At 40.3% G+C, this 19,323-nt stretch overlaps 1 protein-coding gene across 2 annotated transcripts in view; it reads left to right on the top strand.

The window, feature by feature from the left end:
* The window catches only part of snx29 (sorting nexin 29), a 117,932-nt gene that overhangs the window by 73,725 nt on the left and 24,884 nt on the right, over positions 1-19,323 (top strand). For both annotated transcript variants that reach the window (XM_086064830.1, XM_086064829.1), the window contains exons 16-18: positions 2,353-2,469; positions 5,575-5,630; positions 6,443-6,524. In XM_086064830.1, coding sequence (XP_085920956.1) covers positions 2,353-2,469; positions 5,575-5,630; positions 6,443-6,524 — 255 coding nt within the window. The remainder of the gene's footprint in view (positions 1-2,352; positions 2,470-5,574; positions 5,631-6,442; positions 6,525-19,323) is intronic.

Raw genomic sequence — 19,323 nt, 5'->3', positions numbered from 1 at the left:
TCCTTGAAAAAGCCTTCTTTTTTTTTCCATTGCAGTTGTTACGTGTGAGTGTGTGATGATGAAACACATGATTTTGAGTATTAATTAAAAGGGTGTCCTCTACCTAACAGTATAGTATTATGCAACATAATTGGTTCTTGCTTGGAAATCGTGTCTGCCGAGTTTAAGTGTTTTTTGTAATACCTCAGATTGAATGGTCTTGCCTAGAGTAATACAAATTTATTAAATCGAATACAATATTTTCTATTTTTAAGTTCAGCCTATTTAAAAGTAAACCCAAACTTAAAATGCTTCATAAATTCCAGAGGCAAGATCTGTCATGTTTTTTCTTTTTTTACTTTACTGTTCCACATTGTACAAATGTTCATATTTAACTCATTCACTCGCAGCCATTTTCACTGAAGCAATCCCCTTTGCTCACGGCTGTTTTACAGGATTTTGACAGATTTCGCAAGGCCCACAGAATATTCAGTTCTATTGCTATAAAAACATGGAACCTACCAAAAGAAAGATTAGAAAAAAAGTATATTTCTATCAGTTTCCGCTTTGCAGCATTAGAATATAGGTTTCATAATTTATAATTCATAATAAATTTCATAATTATTCACAAATCTGTTGAAAACAGTGTGGAAAGGAGCTCTTTTGCAACATGGCCCTGGTTGATCTCTTATACTCTGCTGTCACCTGCTGGCTGTCTTTGTAATAACTACCATTGCTTCAAGCATTCCCTTCAGGTCAGAGGCTCCATCAAAGCCTTCTGTATGCTCTAGCATTTTTTGTTTAAGAAAAACGTATAAATACGTCTTTGGGAGCATGGCAATATTTAAAATAAAACATTTATACGTTTTTGGGAGAAAATAAGCTAATATTACGAGGAGAAAAACAGATGAACTTTGCATGCACTTAACTTATTCAATGTTATATGCAATATTCATATCTTTTTTTTTAACTTTTATACTCTATATGAACAAACAAGTTGTGTGCAAAATTTTTATTTTCAGTTTTTTTGTTGGTGTGTTAAAAATGCAACACGGTGTCCCACATTTTCACACCACAGGATTACATATTTCAAAATTGTTGAAATTGACAATTAACATGGGAGCATTTAAGTCAACACAATTGAATCCTGATGTGACGAATCGAAATCGCAGCCGAACGAATCAATCTTGAGTCCAATAAAGAAAACGAACATGCAATGGCTTTGTGATCATTTAAAATATGTTGGCACTGCTAAAATGTAAATGTTGGAATGTATACATTTAATGTGCCAAATTAATTATATATGACAAAATCAAAGCTGCATCACTAATAAACATTAGAAACTGGTCGCCCTTTGAGAATCTTTTTGTGATTAAGGGGGATAAAAAAATAATTAAATTTGACATGACTGGCAAGGAAAATGTACTTGATGTGCAGATGTATTTATTTTTGGCTGGTACCCGATACCTTGAAAAAAAGGTATACGATACCGGTATCGTTACTCACCCATCCCTTATTATTTTATTAAAATATGTAAAAAAAATTCAGTGTATATATTTTTATATAATTGGTTAATTAGTTATAGCTAATTAATTAAATTATAAGTAATTAAGTAGAATTAAATACATTTTATTTAGTAAGTATAATTGTTACATATATATATATATATATATATACAATTTCCACTTCCACTTTCATTCCTTCATTCATTTTCAAAGGGACAGACGTTGACATTTTCCCAAGTACAACTTTGCAGGCCAACTCAAGGATTTGCCGTTTTAAATGGGATGTGAATACGCAAATGCGTTTCCCGTGAATGTGGCAATAACAACATGGCCACCGCTGGTCTCACCTGCCAATGGCGCGACACGGCCCCGCTGAAGCGCTTGTGGCAGCAGGTGCCCGATGCAAAGCACTGTGTGCGCCACAGCTGTCAGTCTCCTGACAAAGACCCGTCCGCGCCGTCCGCTCGGCTTAGGACGACGGGGCACGGAACGACGCGTACACACCCGCACTCATTTGTCGGAACTATTTGCATGAGTGCACGGAATGGAGGATAGCGCTGTCAGGGTTGGTTCGAGCTGAAGACAATTGATTAGCAGGCTGGCAGGATTGTGACTGCCGGCGCTCCAAAACTGCATTCGCCGGATGGAGTTGAACTCTTCCTCTAAATCTCCTCCGCTGCCAATTTTAATTACACTCCACCTGGACTGCTCCTTCTGTGTGCGCGCCACTGAGAATTGTAACTTTTATAGTTTATACCTCGCTTTTTTTTTTTAATACAGCTGTGGGTTTTGTAATAATGATATGTTGTGCGCCTGTGTGTGTGTGTGTGTGTGTGTGTCTGTGTCTGTGTGTGTGTGTGTTTTACAGGTGGCCGAGATGCACGGAGAGTTGATCGAGTTTAACGAGCGCCTATATCGCACCCTCATGGCCAAGGACCACCTCATCGCGCAGATGAGACAGGAACTTATTGAGCTGAGAGGACCGGTGAGTTTGTAACAGCGCACAGATGTCCTCACAAGCGCTCATTTCTTTTCCTAAGACGCGCGTCCTGTCCTGATTTTGACTCCTTCGCTCTGTGATTTCAATTATTTGCCTCCGGTGGCGATCGGTGACACCAATGTTGTGTCTTTTCAACTTTCCATGCACTACAAAGTAGGGCTGGGTTTAAAAAATCGAATAGAGCTGTCAAAATGTATCTATGAATCGACAAGTAGTCTATTATCAAATTAATCGACAACTATTTTCATAATCGAGCAATTGTTTGGAGCCATTTTTTTATTTAAAATTGTCCAAATCCTTTTACATGTATTTATGTACCACTAGAGTTGTCCAAATTAATCGACTAATCAACAAGTAATCGATTTTCAAATTAATCGACAACCATTTTAATAATCGAGTAATCGTTTGGAGCCATTTTTAAATTGTCCAAATCCTCTTATGTACCACTAGAGCTTTCAAATGTAATCGATTAATCGACAAGTAATCAATCCTAAAATTAATCAACAACTATAGTAATAATCGAGTAATCATTTGGAGCCATTTTTAAATAAAAAATTGTCCAAATCCTCTTATTGATGTACCAATAGAGTTGTCAAATTAATCAACAACTATTTACTAATCGAGTAATCGATTGATCGAATAAACTAAGGCTGGGTTTAAAAAATTTAATACAGCTTTCAAAATTAATCTATTAATGAACAAGGATTCTATTTTCAAAATAATCGACAACTATTTAAATAATCGAGTAATCGTTTGGAGCCATATTTTAAATAAAAAATTGTCCATATTCTCTTATGTACCACTAGAATTGTCAAAATTAATCGATTAATCGACAAGAAATCGTGTTTTTGGAGCCGTCTTTGTGCGGCCATATCTCCCGAACGGTACGTCCTTCCGGGGAGATAAAGGCATCCCCGGGCATCGAGTTCTCCGGCCCTGGGGAACATGTCAAATTCATAGCAGGCCCGGAGCCACTATTGCCCTGGCCGAGAGCTTTCCAACGGTGTATGTCCCGTCACTGTACGACCTACCGCTCCAGAGGCAGAGGGGGGGCACATGGCAGATTCTTACCCGCCAGACGAACCATTGATCCCGGGTATAATTTTGGAAATATTGGGTGTCCTAGTCCTACTGGGGAAATACCCCCCCCCCCCTCCCCCCGAACTCAGCACGACGAGCCCTAACTGTTTCATGGGGGTGCGCCCAGGGACCCTTTATTAGGGTTTATCAATATTGAATCAAATCGAATCGAGAAAAAAAAAAAATCTAACTGAACCGAAATTGAATCGATTGAGGGAGGAAAAAAAAGATTGATTCCAAGTCCTACTTACAAACATTTTACACAAATATTTGAAGCCTTAATTCCGACAAATGAGTTGCCATTTTGCCCCAAAATGGCAACTCATTTGTCGGAATAATAACACCCGATAAAGATTCCCAGAGGGGGCCTTGGCACCGCCTGGTGCTTGAGGCCTAATTAAATGAAGGTCTTATCTTGTGCTCAGTGTTTGTCTGGTGTCAAAAGTTTGAAAGTATTTCAGCATGTAAAAATCCTGCTCTTTTGATGTGTATGATCAGACAAAGTTGCTGTCTTTTTACCTCCGAGAATGGTTCTCATAAACAACACGACACAAACATCTGCTTACATATAGAGCAGCCACACAACATCTGTCGTGTGATGGGATGTTGTGCTAGTAAAGAGAGTTTAAGTACCTTCCTTAAAATTGGCCGTGTGCCCCGTAGAGGGTGTGATCAAAGCTAAAAGGATGCTGAGGTCTCCACCTTGTCAACACTGACATGATCAGTTGGATGGAGAGATGTCACACTTTTTAGCGACACTATCATCCATCCAGACCGCCAACATCTGGATTTGGTCATGTGGCGCGTCAGGGGACCGCTGGGTAGACTGATGCAAATCATCACAGGCTTGGTGGATTCGCACATCTGCCATGTCATATTAGGAGAACAACTGCTTCCCAGCGTGACAGCAAACACTTTATTGTGGGAATGCTGGTTTTGAATCCCACCTCCGACTGTACATTGCAAATGCATACATGCCAATTATGCTAAGTGATTACATGCTAACCAACTGGCTATCATTAGTTCCACTTTTCCATCTAAATGAATGGAGGGTGCCTAGGTGGTGCTATTGAGTGATTTATTTATTTATTTTTTGTCACCATGACTGGACGGGACTTGACGAGACTGGTCGCCATGACGGGACGGGTTGAGACTGGTCGCCGTGATGGGATGTGACAAGACTGGTCGCCATAATTGGACAGGACATGAGACTGGTCGTCATGATTGGAATGGACATGATGACACTGGTCGCCATGACTGGACGTGACAAGATTGGTCACCATGACTGGACAGGATATGACAAGACTGGTCACCATGGTGAGACGTGACAAGACTGGTCGGCATGACTCGATGGGATGTGATGTGACTGGTGGCCATGATTGGACGGGACATGATGAGACTGGTCGCCATGATTGGACAGGACATGATGAGACCAGTCGCCATGACGGGACGTGACGAGACTGGTCGGCATGACTGGACCGGACGTGACGAGACTGGTCGACATGACTGGACGGGACGTGACAAGACTGGTTGCCATGACGGGATGTGAGCGAGACTGGTCGCCATGACGGGATGAGATGTGACGAGACTGGTTGCCATGACACGATGTGATGTGATGAGACTGGTCGCCATGGCGGGATGTGACGAGTCTGGTCGCCATGACTGGATGGCATTATTGAGTGATTTTATTTTTTTGCATTTTTCCATTGGATATCATTAGTTCCACTTTCCCATCTAAATGAATGGAGGGTAATTTCAGATAACACTTTTCCATATAAATTTCAACTTGCTTTAAAAATTCACCTCTCCCGTGTTCAAGTGTTATTTTTTATTCATTTATCTTTTAACAACAATTAATACTTTGTAATTTTCAATTGTTTTCAAAAGCATTCAGCTTTCAGCATGACCACGCAATTTCTGCAGAAATGACACTTAGTCTCGTTAAGTATGAACTTGTGGTGGCAATGCATAATGTGTCATCGTTTTTTCTCTTTTTTCTTGAATGTTTAGATCCCAGGGGATTTGAGTCAGACGTCCGACGATCCAAGCCTCTCCGATTTTGAAACGTAAGAATTGCCCACTTGTTTCTGGGTTCAAGAATGACGGACAGACTTTTAATGAAATACAATGCAACTGAATTACATTAGTATTATTTATTATTGTAGTACGGTGCACATTTTTGGAGCGTAAGCATTTTTTTAATGGTATACTCAGTTACTCTGATGCATTGGCATATGGGAAAGGAGAGCCACACTCACCAGTAAACTTTCTGCCATTTAAATTAGAGAGAGAGCAATGTTTTGTTTCCCCAAGACGAATGCCGATTGTTAGTCGTCAAGGAGGCTAATAACCGATATTCGGAGCCGATACTCATTTTCACTAAATGGGAAAATATTGGCATCAAAATAAAATGATAATAATATTACATACAAAATAAATAAGCAGAAAATAAAGATTTTAAGGAAGGATTTTATTGGCTGATACATCAGGAAGAGGGCGTGGCCTGGTATGACCATACAAGGAAGTTGTTTTAATGAATAATGACAAATAATTGAATTATAATAATATTAAAACAAATTAAATATATTATAAATCCTACAGTTGCATGTTGTCATACCGAGGCGCGCTTGATCTGTTGTGACCACCCACTAAGATGACCAGATGTTCTTCTCTATCGCCCCCCCCCCCCCCCCCCCCTCATCTTCTCAGCATGTTTGGATACACCATCGCATAACACTTTTCCCCACTCTGAGCTTTAATGTGCTCGAGCTCACCAAGTGTAGCGCGTTGACACAGTGTTGATGGCGATGATTATGACTCTGATGATGGACGTAATCGGCCGTAGCAGTGAAGGCGCTTGTTGTTTATGTCCCCGAAGGGCCCATCGTGCTCTCATCAACGTGTGGATCCCTTCTGTGTTCCTGCAGGGCAGAGCTGCAAACGCCTACCACGTCTATCAGGTAAATCATTCGCAAAGGTATTCAATGATCCGAGTCATCCAAGGTGGTACACAGTGCTGTCACTATCGATTTTTTTTTCTTCAATCGTAATCGATCGACTATTCAATCAACTAATCGGATTCATTTTAACTTTGCATTAAACTGTATTACTAAAGCAATTTTTAAAAACTTGATTACTGTTTATTAACCAGTGATTGGTGTTTATTTTGTACTTTGGATTCGTATAGTGATTTAAAAAAAAGGGGGGGGGGGCTTGATGTTGGACTGTTACTGGTTCAGTCATTGTTTTCCAAAGTAAAAACATATGTTTGTAAAGGTCTTATTTTGATTAAAACACAGAAAATGATTATTTCATGAAGGACGACAGAAATCAGTGAGCAATTACTGTTGATATGCTGAAATCAGAGGATTTAAATAAGAAAATGGCCTCAAACGATTACTCGATTATTAAAATAGTTGTCGATTAATTTGATAATGGATTTCTTATCTTTTAATTTTGGCAGCTCTAGTGGTACATAACTAAGAGGACTTGGTCAATTTTAAATTAAAAAATGGCTCCATTTGATTACTCGATTATTAAAATAGTTGTCAATTAATTTGTTAATTCATTAATTTTGACAACTCTAGTGGTACATAAATAAGAGGATTTGGACAATTTTAAATAAAAAAATGGCTCCAAACGTTTACTCGATTATTACTATAGTTGTCGATTAGTTTTATAATTGATTACTTGTCGATTAATCGATTACATTTGACAGCTCTAGTGGTACATAAGAAGATTTGGACAATTTTAAAATGACTCCAAACGATTACTCAATTATGAAAAATAGTTGTCGATTAATTTGATTATCGATTACCTGTCGATTAATCAATTCATTTTGACAGCTCTAGTGGTACAAAAATATAGCTTTATTTTTTTACAAATACAGATGCGGCATATATTTCCTTATTGAGGGATCTTACACTCTCACAGAATTTTGCTGTCATGCGTCACAACTCGTAAACCTTGAAATATTCCGTTCTCGAAATGGATTGTCTCCAACACAATGGAGTGAGAGGAAATGGGAAGTAATTGCCTTTTTTTTTTCAACAGAAGCAAATGTTTATCATGACAGTTGTCCCCTTTCCTGTCACATTTCTATGCTCTTCGCCCTTCACTTTGAACCACTTCTGCAATTCATTATGTCTTTACACAAGTTGACATTTTGACCCAGTGACTTCAGGATAACTTTCGAACATACGCAAGGAAGGTGCGCGTGCTGCTAGCTCGACCGACTTGTAGAATTGTCCAACAAACTAAACTGCCGCTTCTGCTCGGATCCTGTCAAGTTACCTCGCCACTTTTATTGCGTCTCTCACATTCACAAGTTATTCAAGTTCTCTGACACGCACATTCTCACACACACTGCATTGCCAGGATGTACAGCTGTAATGTTAGTCAGGTGGAACCAGAGACAGGTGACACATCCTTAGCGCTAACTGAACATCAGGGACGGCTTGCTAGCGAGCTCAGCCTGGCTCAGCTTATACATAATTGATGTCAATTCACATCTCCAGCAGGGAGCTGTCTGACAATTTTTTGGGCTCTTCAATTATAATATATATTATATTATAATTATACAAAAGCGTTAACTCCAAGCATATGAGATATCAGTCCCACACAACCAAACAGTTATTCACTTATTTCCGTATACGGTACATGTATGCTGAAATAGATTTATTTTATTTATGTAGTTTTTTTTTTTTTTTGCACTTTCTTGTAAAATCTGCAGCAGACAGCAAGTCAAATTTGTGCTCCAGCACACTGCAGGAGAAGTGACTTGTTCCTCGCAATTTGGCAGCTCATTTATTCAGTGGGCTTCACAGGTGGGCGCGCCGTGTTGCCATTGTCATGCTTAAAAGCTGACATACCCACAATTCAACACAATTATAAAAGTTGCGCCAACCCTCATGAAAGTGTGACACGCACATACACAACAATATCTGCACACAAAAAAAAAACGCTTTTGAGGCAGGTGCAAAATGCAGAAAAAGTAAAAGACAAAAAACTAACGACAACAACAAAAACGCCCTACAAGGATGCTGACTCCCATCACCCAACTCAACTCTATATTTATTTTTCCACTTTGAAACAACCACCACTGTTTTCTCAAGATGGAACCAATGGGCAGCAGATGCAATGAAAACAGTAGAGGCCCCACAATTCAACCCTGCGGAATACCATACCAGTCCGTTATACATGCACACTCTGAAGTGTCAAAAAAGTTGGGGTAAAAAATAACACGGTTATGGGTAAAAAAAAATGGACCGATCATCTACTTGAGTCAATTTGAGTTAAAAATTGGGTCATTTAGTTTAAAAAACAAAACAAAAACAGAAAATGTGTCCACTTGGGTTAATTTGACACAACTTTGGGTAAAAAATTCGGCCATTTTGTATAAAACAAACCAGAAAAACTTGGGTTAAATCCTTTACTTCGGTTAATTCGAACCAACTTTTGATCCAAAAATTGGGTCATTTTGTATAAAACAATCCATTAAGTTGGGTCAGATCCTCTACCTGGGTTAAAAAACAACCCAGGAGATTGGGCCAAATTGACCCATAAATTGGATCGGTCCATTTCTGATCCATAATCGGCTTACTCTTGACCCAACCGTTTTCAGAGTGATTTTGCACATGTTGGTCTGACCACTTTCTTTTTTTGCTTGTCGTAATATGAAGGGAAACCCACCTATTGTGTGCGTTGCACTCATTTTTGCATTATTGGCCTCTTCAGTGCCGGTCTCAGGGCGACTGCTGTCCAGCTTCTTGAGCCCAATAGAAAGTTCAGCCCATCTGGTGCTTTGGAAACTTTCCTTCCCAGAGCTATATTCGTCTAATGGCTCCCTCTGGAAAGGCCTTTTGTTCTTGGACAGCCTAATGGATGTCCAAGGTTACTGGAGTCATTGTTGTTAAGGTGAGCTCGTTGTCGTGATTGAACACCCGGCCGACGGTTTCAAAGACCGGGGAGTATCATAAGGCGCCTTTTTAAAATCTGTATGAAGACCCTTTCGGAGTCTTTTTTTTTTTGTTTCCCAAAATGGAGCTTGTTATGGAAGCAATGAACTGTAGCTGTGATATATAAATATATTTTTTCCCATCGAGCTTCGGCGAGTCAATGGGATTTTTGAAGCCCGGACCGAAGTTAGGTCACAGCAACCTTGTGGTTTAAAATAAGCTCACTAACAGCCAATGCGCTGCCGCTGAGAGGAAGAAAGCAGATCTAAACACCACTTCTCACATTTTACCTCCCTCAAAGTCTTCACTTCTCACCCTCGTTTTTTCCCCCCCCTCCTGTCCCTCTTTTCCATCGTCCCCCATCTGTCTCCCTCCCTCCACCAGCTTGCACAGCATTATGCTGAAGCTCCTACTCCATTTTCTCCCTCTCTGCAGCCACTTTCCTCTCAACCTTTTCCTGAAATGACTTCCGCCAAGATCAGTGAGGCTCGGGGATGGAGTCGCTCCATCATCAGTGGCCGTTTCGCCTTTGCGCCATCTTTTCCCTTTCCTCCACCTTCCCCTTTCCCCCCCGAACTCATAATGAGCAAATTATACCGGCCGCGGTGCTCTCCCTCCTACATAATCCCAGCAGTGGAGGCTGTAATGAGAGGAGGGGAGGAAGCATCGTTTGTATGAACATCACCGAACACGAGAAGTCATTTGGGTTGGGCAGGAGTGTCAGTGTTATTGCCACGACTGGCTTAGAGGCTTTGTTAACCTTCTTAACTCATTCACTCCCCAGCCATTTTCACTGAAGCAACCCCCTTCGCTCCCGGCCGGTTTTTCTGGATTTTGATTTATAAAAACATGGAACCTACCAAAAGAAAGATTAGAGTCACTTCTTTCATCATCCGTTTTGCAGCAATTAGCATTAGAATATAGTTAAGTTTCATCATTATTTAAACATCTGTTTAAAACAGTGAGGGGGAGTAGCTTGTTGCCACATGGCCCTGGTTGATCTCTTATACTGTGCTGCCACCTGCTGGCTGTTTTTGTAATAACAACCATTCTCTTCAGCTCAGAGGCTGCTTCAAAGCCTTCTGTATGCTTTAGCACAGGGGTGGGCACACTCGGTCCTCGAGGGCCGGAGTCCTGTAGGTTTTGGAGGTTTCCCTTCTCCAACACAGCTGATATATGATCAGCTCATCAGCAAGCTCTGCATAAGCTTGGTAACAATCCTGTTGATTGGAATCAGCTGCGTTGCAGCAAGGAAACCTCCAAAACCTGCAGGACGCCGGCCCTCGAGGACCGAGTTTGCCCACCACTGCTAGCATGACAACAACAAAACGTATAAATACGTCTTTGGGAGCAAATGAGTTAAGAAACAAAAGTTTAAGTTACTTGATGACAAAAGCCTTTGAATGATTTTGTATGGGGAAAAGAAAGTTTCACATTTTGCTTGGGGGTCCGTTCCACTGCATATCAACCCGGATTGTTGATAAAAATGATGAGTATGTTTTATAATGAGATGATCTGAGTAATGAGTCATGCCAAGCTACGGGCGTCTATTAGCAGGCTAGCTTCTTTTAAGCACAGTCAATTCGTAGCATCATCCATCTTTGCAATTCGACCCCTCCTACTTTTATTTCCCCGAACCTCCATTCTCCTCTCTCCTCTATTCTTCTCTCGATTTTCTCGGCCCTCTCTTGTTAATTTCCTCCTATTCATAGTGATCAGATATGTTTGGAAGCCGGTGACGCTCGCTGATGATTAATTCCGAGGCAATGCAAGCGAGACCCACCCACCTCCACAACAACAATGAATCATGAATTTAACCTCACACTTCTTCCTAGATTGGACGGTCCTTTTCATTGATTTTCAACACAAAAGTGAAAATGAGGAGCAAGTTAGCACATGTGGTGGTTGTAGTGTACTGCTCTCGCATCCAAATGTATTGGAACAGCAAGGTCGGTTCCATTTGGTTTTCAGGTCAAAAGATAAATATGGGACAAAAGTTCAGAATTTCCAGACGGTTGCATTCTTCATTTGAAATGTTTGTCCAGGCCTTTCCTGCAGCCTTTTTCAAGTTCTTTGTTTGTTTCTGAGGGGTTCTCTCTTCAGTCTCCTCTTCAGGAGGTAAAAATGCATGCTCTATTGCAAACTTTTTCCTCAGAGGGCCACATATAAAAAAAAATCGAAGGATGCGTCAAAACAACTGAAAAGTTTTGTCTGAGCAGACAAAAAAGAAAATGGGAAAGCTATCCGGATTAAAGGACAGTCGAGAATCAACATTGGCCCGGCTTTCACTCGCTGGCGTGAGCTCAGAAACGACGCAATGCGCTTGTCCTCGTGAGAAATTAGGTCTTCCTTCAGGCATAACGTTACCGCTTTTGTCAACGTAAACGGAAAGTTCACTAGTGTTGCTTTAAAGCAGTTACTTGGTGGCAATCGTTCATGTGATATTTTCACAATTTGGACCTTGACACAGGGAAGATTCTATCTTTATTCATCACAGTCTTAATGAAGAGAAAGGTAACTTTAAAATACAACAACTATTAACTGTTCATTTGCATATTTAGAAAGGCTACAGTATATAAAACTACTTTATTAGTAGCAGATGTCATTTTTTAGTACATGTCGCGGTCCACTTAAAAATGGACGGCAGGCCACAAATGGCCCCCGGGCCATAGTTTGGACACCACTGTTCTATTGGGTTAAGATCTGGTGGTTGACTTGGGCAGTCGAAGACCTCCCACTTTCCCCCTCTGATTAGGCCAGCTGAGGCCGTCTTCATGGCAACGAGACGATACGTTTTGGCGTGCCAGCTGGGGCATTTTGGCACAGACTTCCACTTCCACATCAATGATTCCACACTATGCTTACCACATTCCTGCCATCACCGCCTATTCATTTATCCATAGATCCATCTGTGATGCCGCTTCTCCTCATTAGGGGTTGCAGGTGAGCTGGATTCCATCCAATTATCAAGCCGAATACGTAGCTCGCATATTTTTCACCAACTTTTGAATTCACTTCGTGTGTCATCCGGCGCTTGTCCGCTGCTTATTACTGTGACCATAGTGACAAGGAGTGAATGCACCCAATTAAAAAGCAGCTGCATGAAGAGTCTTCCCCGCGTTTCTCCGAGCTTTTTATACGCGCCGTACACAGCCACGTAAATACGCCGGCTCAATGAATAATTGAGACATCCTCGTCGGTACGTTCCTGACGCTCGTGTGCCACGTTGACGGGCCACCCGCGGAGAAATTCAAAGCGGGATCTGTCTTAAGGACCTTCGGCTAATGGATAAATTGGGGTTAACTTCAGAGGCGCTAACCTTTTTGCATTGGCGCGCACGGTACGAGACCTTCCGATTAACCGTAAAGCTCTGTCGTCATGGCGGTAGTCTGCTTTTTATGCCGCTGTGTTGCGCGTTTTGCATTGATGCTCATTTCCGGCTCGCCTGTTTGAGACAAATAGATGTTGTGTTTTTAATGCTGATGGACGTGCACGTGTGAGCGATTATAGTTGGTGACGGAGGGAGATAACTGTTACGGTGATGTTGACAATAATTACACTCATCTTAGTCTCACATTCATCAGTTTTAAGATTAAACATCGTCGGGAAGGCCGTTTTTTGTTATCGCGTCTACTGTCCCGTTTGCATTACACGCCCATGCGGTGCGAGGCACTCAATTCAATTTTACGATCAGACAGACTCACTATATCGTGCAAGGCCTTCGAGGGAAGATGCAATTAGCGGTTGGGCAATATGCTTTCAATCCAATGCAGGAAGCATTTCATTTTCAAGTAGAAGCAATTTCACATCTTTTAATATCAGTCACTACTACTTAATGAGTGCATTTGGACGACGCGATTGTTTATATTTTTTTCACCAGTTTCTCTTCCTGTGAGGGAAATTAAGCATTTTAATTTGGAGCTATTCGCACAATATTTTGGCAATACAGGGAGTCCTTGAGTTACGACGCACTCGACCTACGACGTTTTGTCTCTCCTCCGCCATTTTGTCCCCAGTGTTTCTGCTTAGCTAGTGCTCGCGCTTGTCTGTGTTTGTGCACCAGGAGTATCTTTGGCTATTCCATCCACCTCTAAGCAGTAATGGTAAAATTACAGCATCTTATTATTTTATTTTAATGTATTTTTTTTTATACTAAGTGTTTTGATGTAATATTTCGACTTTAACTCATTCACTCCCAGCCATTTTCACTGAAGCAATCCCCTTCGCTCCTTTTACTGGATTTTGACTGATTTCGCAAGGCCCACCGAATATTCTGTTCTATTGCTATAAAAAATATGGAACCTACCAAAAGATTAGAGTCTCTTCTTTCATCAGGGAAAAAGGATATTTGTATCTGTGTACGTTTTGCAGCAATTAGTTTCATCATTATTCACAAATCTGTTGAAAACACTGGGGAAAAGAGCTCTTGTTGCATCATGGTTGATCTCTTATACTCTGCTGCCACCAGCACAGCTGGTTGTTTTTTGAAATAACTACCATTGCTTTAAGCTTTCTGTATGCTCTAGCATTAAAAACACATAAAAAAACGTAATTATGCGGCAATATTTAAAATAGAACATTGTGAGTTGATATTAATGATGGTTTATAAATAGCGACTGCCACGAGATGCAACGGAAATTTAGTTTTATTGTTGGTGCTCCAATTGCACCCAGTTAGGAGTATTGCCACCTTTCAAAATTGGCAACTTTCATCAGTAAAAAAAAAAGAGGAAAAAAAAAGTATATTTGTATCTGTCTCCGTTTTGTAGCAATTAGCATTAGAATACAGCTAAGTTTCATCATTATTCACAAACCTGTTTAAAACAGTGGGGGAAAGAGCTTGTTGCAACATGACCCTGGTTGATCTCTTATACTCTGCTGCCACCTGCTGACTGTATTTTTTTGTAATACCACCATTGCTTTAAGCGACCTCTTCAAGTCAGAGGCCGCCTTCTGTATACTCTAACATATAAAATTGGGACCACGGCAATATTTAAAATATAACGTTTTTATACGTTTTTTGGGAGCAGACGAGTTAACGGTAAAATCCGGCTTACGCTGAAATGCGGGTTACACCTCCAGTGTAGGAACCGGAACTCGTTCACTAGGAAACTTTTACGTTTCAGAGATGATTTTATTTTAGATTTTTTTTTTTTTTTTTCAGCAATAAGGAGTCATAACTTCAGATAATCAACGACAGATCAAGATCAATACTTTGACTTTGTTGCCCTGTAGTGGGCTGTAGCTCCCACACCCCTGCTCTGATTGACCTATAATTGAGATGTTAGAGTTGTGGCGTCACTATCAACAAGTACGCCAAGTTTCATTCAAATTAAATCTGCCTGTTTAAACCCACAGGGCGATTTGGCGTAGAATGATCCTGCTATAGTTTAAAGTTGTCAGTCTACACTTTATGAATGAACCGTCTCTTTGAAATAACACACAGAAATTGTCTAAACAATTAGGAGACCTTTAAGTGAAAATGCCCAAATTGTGCCCTTGAATTTTCCATACGTTTGCAAACTACCTCTAACGATTTGCTCATGCAACCACCGCACTTAAGTCTATGCGTCACCTGGATTTGAACCCTCTCCAAAAAAGAACGCCAGGGCGCCCACTTTATCACGTCATCAGTGAGCCAGCCGTGCAAAAAGCTCTTCATCGGTGTGTCATTGGCAGCTGAATGTGACGTGTGTGAGAGGTAGGATGGGAATTTGGCCTACTGAATCTCCCTCGTCCCAATTTGGCGGGTGACAAGAGTGCGGCGATTTTAGCCTCCAACGTGCCCGATGAGCCCTTGAGCTGAAGTGTAATTTGTCAATCAGCCTGCGCACCCTCTTTGTTCCTTTCCCCTCGTTACTGTCAATTTGTAGTTATGCATTCTGTCTGGGGCCCTTAATTGTCTGCCTTTACCTCGCGTGTTTAATCTTCTCATCAGTCAGCTTCACCATTCCACGCTCCTTCCTGTCTTTTTTTTTTTTGTCTAATTCGTCTCGTCTTTACATCGCGCCCTCCGCGGCGCACTTAATGTCGGTTTGCTTTCCTTAAGATGGCTAATCCGCGGGACTTGTTAGGGCTCGGCGTGTACAAAGACCGAGCTTTCAATCGCAAGGTAAGGAGGATAGAAGGAGTCAACTGGCAAAGGGGCCGGGAAGATGATGGCAATAATGGAGGCAATTGTGGTAGAAGATGAAGATAAAAGCTTTGTCCTCCTTTTTCCTGCTGGGGCAGGAGAGGATTTTCCAAGGTAGTCTTCTACTTACATAGGTGGTGACCACCCACTGGTCTTCAAAAACTTAAGTGATAAAAAGCCTGGTGTCTGATGTATTGATGGCTGTTCTTTATGAAGGGAGAGGTACTGAGAGAGAGAAAATAAAATATTTTTCATTTTCTCCTCTGGTGTTGGAAGCTATATTTCTCAATGTTCCATTTTGATTGCACTTACTCTCCCATTGCTTTGTATTTGAAGAGCATTTTTGTCACCACTCTTCAGTCCGCACTGTATTCGGTGTATTTGTCCCCAACCAAGAATGAACGTGGGCACAAATTAAAGACTTGTAGAGTAGTACTTCCTTCTGAGTTTTCACTGTAATTTGTTGACACGACAGCATTACATATAGTGACTTGGTAGCATCTGTTGTCTAGGAAGTATTTGGCATACTTAAGCTACTCATATGCTAAAAATTAATTTCTAACGTATGCCCCTTCTTTATATTTAAATAAGGTCAATAGTGTTGGCTATAGGTTTCATATTTCCATGTTTGTTGTAAATGTTCTCCTATGGAGCAATAAAGTTTCTCTTTCACTATTTTCTATCACCGGAGAGATCTAGCTCTAGTTTACGACGGCGTATTAGGGCCACGTATAAATATATATATTTTTTAGAGGGTGGTGGCAATATTCAGAGAAAAAAAACTCGCAGCTTTTCCACTTTATAGTCGCAAATTTGCCACTTTATTAAGTGGCAAATTTGCAAGAAAAAAATTCTGAAGCTTATGAGAAATACACATAGCGTATACCCGGATGTTTGTGGCAATTCTTAACAGTCGGGCTTATAAATTTATAAACTTTGTAAAGTCACAAATTTGCCACATTTGCGAGTTTTTTCTCTCTCAGAATATTATCCCCCCCATCCCCCACGGAAAAAAAATATACATGGCCCTGATATGCTGTCATACTAGTTCACTGCCATGAGATGTGGAAATGGCTTTAAAATGGTGTCCACAATATTTGAAATTTAAAGGGCCGGCTCCATTTTGGCATTGCCTCTTCACTGCTTCCCAAAATTAAACATGGGCCAAAGAGTGCGGTCATCAAAAAAATATACTGTCTTAACCTGCCAAATCATTTCTCTCACACAGCTGAGTCAATCAACCCGCTCGAACATTCAGTCATTCCTTTTTGATTTGGGGAAAAAGCAAAGGGCATCGTTCAGTAAGTGTGAGTTATCACGATTACGTGTCAAAAGAGGCTTTCAAGATTCACATGAGATGCAAATTCATTGAACATTTTCACGATAAGCAAGGACAAATGAATAACAGAGTTGCCGTGATTCCGAGAGGGAAATGGCCAGTCCCTTCCAAGCAAACCATCAAAATAAATAACCGAATATTTTATGCACGCATCCTTTCCGTAAATGTTAAGTCCAGAGTAAACAAATTCTCCCAGCGTCCTCTTTTAGTTTCAGGTGCTGCATTTTAATGGGATTGGAAACAGCAGCTTGACAACAACAACAGCAGCTGCTTCCGTGTTTCACATTTTACAGACTAATGGAAGCAAAACACAGACGGTCTGTTTATGCGCCGGGCTCGTGCAACGTTCCCAGTGGAGAATGTTGGGGAAGCCACTTGGAAAATGTGAGATAAATAAGAGTCACTCTGCATTAAATAACGCTCTAATTTATGGAAACGCAACGTAGCGAGAACATTTGAAATATCTTGTTTGTCTTGGTGTTTTGCTATGATGTGATACAGTATGTTGTTGATATTTGCCCTCAAAGATGATAATACTCTAACCCTTTCAACTATATTTTCGTGATACCTTAACATTTGTCTAGACGGGTCTGTCTCCTTTGCTGATGCTTTAACGAGACATTTCCGGTGGCTCGCAAAAAAAACCTGTCAGATGCCTTTTAATGTCAGATATGTCATTTTCGCATTTGGTGCTTTGTAGCGGAATGCACACGCTGACAATAACATCAGTGAGAAAAGTACGTCTCCTCACAACAACAAATGAAGCCCTTCTCCTATGTCAGTAAAAAAGAAAAAGAAAAAAAAAAGTTGGATAACATGAACACAGAATGCGCTGAGAATTCTGCAACGCTTTTGAAAAGAGCATGAAAGGAAGCGTGCTTCAGTTAGTTAGCTGCACATTTAGTCTTCTAACAGGCCCACGAAAATGTGCAATACCAATTCGCATGTATAACGGAACGCGTGGTGTTCCACAAGGTTCAGTTCTGGGTAAATGGGTTTCAGACACTTCAATTTCAGACGCTCCACTAAATGCAGTTGTTTCTTACATCTCAGCGGGATGGACTGTTGTGTCGTTCCAATTGTGCAGCCTTGCATTTACAGGGTTAATGCACAGTCAACTTCATGTGACCTCAAGCAACATTCAAGAGTACATACAGTATGTGTATGTTACGCTGCTCATGTTTTCTCCCAGCTGGGCTGTGGAATACAATAATTGTGATATCATATGTATGTCACATCTGGGCATTATTAATCCTGAATTTAAATATACTGGATGTTGCATGTTATAGACAGCCATTTAAATTATGCTAATATATCGTGTGCAGCTTCTAAATCATTTGGGCTCATATCACTAGCCTGACATGAGGACAATAACATTCACCTCGTTTTGATGGCAACCCCTTAACGTCTACTTTAGTCTGTCTTCATATGTTGGATGAGCCAAGCAACAAGGGTGACATTTAGCTAAATTGCCTTGAGGGAACGGTCAACTGATTGACTTATTTTTTTTAATTAAGTGTTTTATAATGCAATTGGTGAATTCATCGTTTATGCCGTTTTCATGCCAATGTTGAATGAGGCCAATGTGAATGTAGCTCAACTTCCGTCAGTTCCCTCTTTAGACTGCATAATAGGAATGTAACGATATCCGAACGCCATAATGTGATATTAGCATGATATGAAACGACAATTAGGGAGGTTGGCGAAATAAAAAAAGAGGTCATGACACTGTAAAGCTCACGATATTGTAAAAAAAAACGACCTACAATCACGAGTAACACTTTACTCAATCACTGCCATTGACGTCTATAGACGTCAAAAATTCGTTTGAACTATTTATATTAGTTTAACATTTTTCCCCACTTTTGTTAACAAGAGTATTTTTTGTAATAGTATTAGAACAGATATAAAATCTGTGATTAATCGTGAGTTAACTAGTAAAGTCATGCGATTAAAAATTTTAATCGCCTGACGCCCCTAATTTTTAATAATCTTTTCCTTATAAAAAAAAGATCATTACAAATTAAAAAAAAATATATATAAGAAAAAGAAAAGACTATTTAAAAATTAGAGGCATCAGGCAATAAAAATGTGTAATCGTAATTAATCGCATGACTTCACTAGTTAACTCACGATTAAATTACAAATTTTATATCTGTTCTAAATGTACAAAAAAACAACTAGGTTTTCATTCTCTTGTTAACAAAAATGGAAAAATATGTTAAACTAATAAGAAATAGTTCAAATGAATTTTTGACCTCTATAGCTGTCAATGGCAGTGGATGAGTTCATATTGAGGCACTTACTAACTCACACACACATTTGTGAATT

This window comes from Leptonotus elevatus, chromosome 20 (genome assembly GCF_054856555.1).
Source record: "Leptonotus elevatus isolate MCC_2025b chromosome 20, RoL_Lele_1.0, whole genome shotgun sequence".
NCBI classification, from domain to species: domain Eukaryota; kingdom Metazoa; phylum Chordata; class Actinopteri; order Syngnathiformes; family Syngnathidae; genus Leptonotus; species Leptonotus elevatus.
This window is presented reverse-complemented; position numbering and strand designations above follow the sequence as displayed.